Source organism: Sesamum indicum, linkage group LG3 (genome assembly GCF_026168435.1).
Source record: "Sesamum indicum cultivar Baizhima isolate 11 linkage group LG3, ASM2616843v1, whole genome shotgun sequence".
Lineage (NCBI taxonomy): Eukaryota > Viridiplantae > Streptophyta > Magnoliopsida > Lamiales > Pedaliaceae > Sesamum > Sesamum indicum.
This window is the reverse complement of record NC_142659.1, coordinates 1939438-1943947: the sequence shown is the minus strand read 5'-3', so window position 1 is coordinate 1943947 and position 4510 is coordinate 1939438. Positions and strand designations below refer to the sequence as shown.

Sequence of the window (4510 nt, the reverse complement as noted above, 5' to 3'; positions counted from 1 at the left end):
AGGTGTAACTTTTCCCTCCAACGATAACAACCAATTAACGTATTGTCCATTTTTTCGCTAAACTTGACGGTGAATGAGGTATGAGACTAAATTAGAAACTTTTCTTTGAAAAATGGGACCATTGCAAAAATCACATAAAGCATGGGACTAAAAGGAAAAAGTCCCTTATTTATGCACCAAAAAGGTAATTTAGCCTTTGAAATTTTTTCTCTAAATATTTTCCTTAAATTCAAACCATTACTCCAAAATGCTGCCAGAAAAAGATCTGGGTTTCTGGAAGCCTTTTGCTTGTTACCATTCCTAAAACATTCACCATATGTTTACAAAATGTACAGGTTTCAGACATTAAAGAACCCCAGATGCAGCAGCATAGGCATGCAATATCAACTCAAAAGCATTCAAAATGACAAGAACCCCATAAGAGATGGTAGAATAAAATTCAATAGGGTCATTGATATAAATATGAAACTATCCATCTAATATCACTCGATTCATCCAACTACTCGAAGAAAGCTGAAGTTGTCCATCTAACGACATCGTTTTGCACACACTAATTTGTTGTGCTATGGCATCAAATCCTATCGTTGTGATGCCAGAACAAGGCTTCACGGCTCAAAAGTCATGCTCTCCGCCTCTTTTCTTACCGACTCAAAGAGCACAGAAGAAAGATACCGTTCGCCAAAGCTTGGAAAAACAACCTGCATCCGAGTTTTTGAAAAGTGTTATCAACGGCAAATTATATCTCGAAATGAATTTCAGAGTATTATCTAAAATCCATTAGCCTTTGCTTGAAATAAATGCAGTGGCAGCAGAGCTTCTCATCACCTATCAACCAACCATCTTTTATTTTCTAGTAGAGTTTTATTTTCCAATAAATAAGAACGAAGTATATAGCTATTTGGGTAATGAATTCTCTTCATATTGCTTATACTTTTTGATGTGTTGTCGTTAAAAACAACCCCATCCTCTTCAATACATCTTCAGATAGAATATTCATCAAGGAGGAAATAGTAGAGGAGACTTACAACAATGAGTTTTCCAGCATTTTCCGGTCGCTTCGCAATCTTAATGGCAGCTGCTGCTGCCGCACCAGATGATATTCCCACCTGCAGCATATTATCACATGTTTAGGGTATTCTCCGAAAGAAAAATAGGATGTAGTCATCTAGATTCCGAAGAAGGTGAAATTATCAACTATTCTTGTGAACTAAACCAATTTAACTTACAAATAACCCCTCTTTCAATGCAAGGCGCTTAGCAGTCTCGATGGCCTCGTCGCTTGAAATCTGGAAGAGATACAAGAGAAGAACATGGCGATATTTGTAACGCATCTAAAGGCTTTTCCAAAGTAGGTGTAAGTTGACAATTGAGTTCATAGAATACTGAGTCTTACTTGAATCACTTCATCAATGAGGTTAACATCCAAAACACCAGGGATAAAACCTGCTCCAATTCCTTGGATCTTGTGTGGACCTTAGGGATTATGGAATAATCATTTACCAAGTCGATAAACATACAAACCCACAATAAAAATTGAAACATAAATTGGGGCGTTAAATCCTTTGTTTAGGCTGGAAAACCACCCACCAGTTTCAATGCATTTCAACTTCATTTGTCGATCAAGTTTGATAACTAATAGAAACAGCAATTTGCGTGGCCGCCTACAGAGCTCACTGCTAATGCAGATATATGTAAATATTTTACATGATTATCGCTTAATATTTTAGTTGGTTGTATAGTCCTTATATTTGGTCTAGTAGTGTTTCATCATGTTTTGCGCGCCTGATTTGGATGTGCGTTCATGTTATTTTCCCTTGATCTCTGACTTCACGATCTTGTCTCTATAAACAAGTTTGACTCAATTTCTTTTACATCATGGAAAACAAATAGATAAATGGAAAAAAATTATACCAACGCAAAAACCGTATATGAAGATGATGGAACAATAAAAGAACCCAGCAGTTAACTGAACGAAAGCGGACTCATTGCTATTGAGAAAAGCCTACTACCGGAAAGTTTCTGTTGTTTTATTTATATAGAAACTAGAAAGACAGACAAGAATAAGATGAAACCTCATCAACGGAACTCACCTGGCTTTCCTCCAGAAAGAACAGGACTTTCCACTGGTTCAATGCCATATAGCTAAAAGACCAATTACAAGAGTAATAAAAGAAAACGAAAACCCGTAAGAGACCACTAATAAAACTAGACACATGGAGCAAAATCCTTCACTATACAAAATTTACGGCTCAGCACTTTAAGCATTCAACAGAAGATGCTAACCTTTACGCCAGGTTTCTGTTCTTTAAGATATTTTCCCGCACCAGTAATTGTGCCTCCAGTACCAATTCCAGAAACAAAAGCATCAATCTTTCCACTGGTTCCTTTCCAGACTTCAGGTCCCGTGGTTTCGTAGTGAATCTATAAACACATTACAAGTAATTCATTTAATTCTCCAAACTGGAACTAAAATCCCTTAATATAGAGGCAATGAAGATCCATTACCTTTGGGTTGGAAGGGTTTTCAAATTGCTGAAGGATGTAGGAATTGGGAGTTTTATCTCGTATCTCTTCAGCCTTCTGAACAGCACCTTTCATTCCCTTGGCAGGATCCGTGAGCACCAACTCGGCACCAAAAGCACGGAGAATAATTCTGCGTTCAAGACTCATAGAAGCAGGCATGGTGATGATAAGCTTGTAACCTTTAGCGGCAGCCATGAACGCCAGGCCTATCCCCGTGTTACCGCTTGTAGGTTCAATCAGGATGCTCTTCAGCAGAAATGCAAAAAATAACATGATTTCTTGGTCTCAAAATCCAAATTTGTACATGCAACCAGAATAAAGATTGCACCATAATTTGATTACAAATACTAAAGCAGAGAAAATATGGTAGTCCACCTCTCCCGGATTGATGAGGCCTTTCTCCTCAGCATCTTTGATCATACTATAACCAATCCTGCACAAATGAAAACATAGTTAAAGAAAACATCAGTACAGGGGAAGCGGGGAAAGCTAAACATGAACATGAAAATAAAATGACAACCAGGGACTTCCCATTTCCACAGACAAACACACCGGCACACACACGTATTGATCCGAGCCACTACAACAGGGAATACCTGTCCTTGACACTGGAGCATGGCTCCATAATCTCCAGCTTGGCCGCAACACGTGCAACACAACCATCAACAACATTGTTCAAGTATACCAATGGAGTTTTACCAATTAACTACAAAGTAAATCACAAAACTATTAACACAAACAAATCAACAATAGAAAAGCTTAAGAAGATGAAGAGATATTCAATGAAATCAAAGTTGCTTGTCCAACAAGCCCTTGAGAAGGAAAGACTTACTTCAGTGACATCCTTTGCTATTCCAGTCTTATCCTCTGCCATATTTGTGGATCAAACCTGCAATAAAAACCACCAAGAACTTCAGAATCTGACTGTCTCTCCGAAAAGCCAAAATGTCAATTACCAAAAAGAAATAACACATCATATGTTCTATGATAAAGTGAAGTGGATGCATGTCAGAATAAAAGCTGCAAGCATTCCTCTATTTTACCAAATCTGACACCCCATCGAATTTCAAAAATCAAGAAACTGTTGCTTTCAGAGAGTTCCCTTGTCAAAAATTTCCAGAAAAAAAAAAATCAAAAGAAAGTCTTTTTTGTTAAAAAAAATTTCAGTCGTTTCACCAACTACAACAACAATCTCACTGGCCAAATCCCATAAAAGCAGACCCTTCCCTAGAATGGAATAATCACTCAATACTAACCAAAATCGCGTAAGAGCTTTTTCAAAAACTCGACCAATTTCCTTCTTTTCCCCCGAGATACAGAAGTAAATTGATCGAGTTCTTTTTTCTCTTGGCAGCAAACTTAAGGCAAGACAATATTTATTCATAGCCCTCAGACAAGATTCAAACTTTGAGGTAGACAACAAGCGGAACACTAATCGAAGATTACCAGAATAATCAAGAACGATTACCTGTTAATTAGTGCTCTGCTGCTCTTCTGGTTTCCCTGAAGTGTTTGAACAAGAGCAAGTGAAATGACCTGTTTACATCGATTTATTTATAATAATGTCGTGGAATTTAATATTTGATTCACTCAGTACTATGCAATGAATGTTTCTTGAATCTTGGCCCATTAAAAATTGTTATGTCCAGATACACAGAATTTTGGTTTTTATTCTCTTATTTTTGTCGTAAACCTTACTATTTATTATGGTTTAAAGTGTTAAAGTTATTATTTTTAATAAAGTGGGAACTATGACATGGATTCCAGGTGTAGAAATATATTTTTAGATTCTATAAAAAAAATAGAGGTAAATACTAATTTATTATAATTAGTTTAAAAATATTAACTTTATATATTATCAATTTATTTGAAAATATAATTGCATATACCAATATTTCAATGACAGGAATATAAATTATATTATAAATATTAGTATAAATAATTATATTTCAAACATATTTGAAGCATATCAGATATTTTGCCACAC

The 4510-nt window shown here is 36.1% G+C and overlaps 1 protein-coding gene across 2 annotated transcripts; it reads right to left on the bottom strand.

Annotated features, from left to right (window-relative positions):
- Positions 1-404: 404 nt before the first annotated feature.
- Positions 405-4130, bottom strand: LOC105157001 (cysteine synthase). 2 transcript variants are annotated; one of them, XM_011073285.3, is made up of 11 exons: positions 3992-4130; positions 3356-3412; positions 3120-3229; positions 2899-2956; positions 2506-2769; positions 2284-2421; positions 2091-2142; positions 1394-1473; positions 1227-1286; positions 1026-1106; positions 405-698 (listed from the first exon to the last, which is right to left on the bottom strand). In XM_011073285.3, exons 2-11 carry the CDS (start codon positions 3395-3397, stop codon positions 606-608), a joined length of 978 nt encoding a protein of 325 aa, XP_011071587.1. In that variant the 5' UTR covers positions 3398-3412; positions 3992-4130; the 3' UTR covers positions 405-605. The 2 variants fall into 2 exon arrangements, with proteins under 2 accessions (XP_011071587.1, XP_011071588.1); XM_011073286.3 differs by lacking the exon at positions 3992-4130 and adding an exon at positions 3780-3910.
- Positions 4131-4510: the final 380 nt, after the last annotated feature.

Excerpts from the sequence above, each read along its gene's own strand:
- LOC105157001 (XM_011073285.3), bottom strand. The coding sequence starts at position 3,397 with ATGGCAGAGGATAAGACTGGAATAGCAAAGGATGTCACTGAA. Across the intron at positions 2,770-2,898 it reads GCCTCATCAATCCGGGAGAG|AGCATCCTGATTGAACCTAC; the intron begins GTGGACTACCAT and ends TTTCTGCTGAAG. Across the intron at positions 2,422-2,505 it reads AAAACCCTTCCAACCCAAAG|ATTCACTACGAAACCACGGG; the intron begins GTAATGGATCTT and ends ATGTGTTTATAG.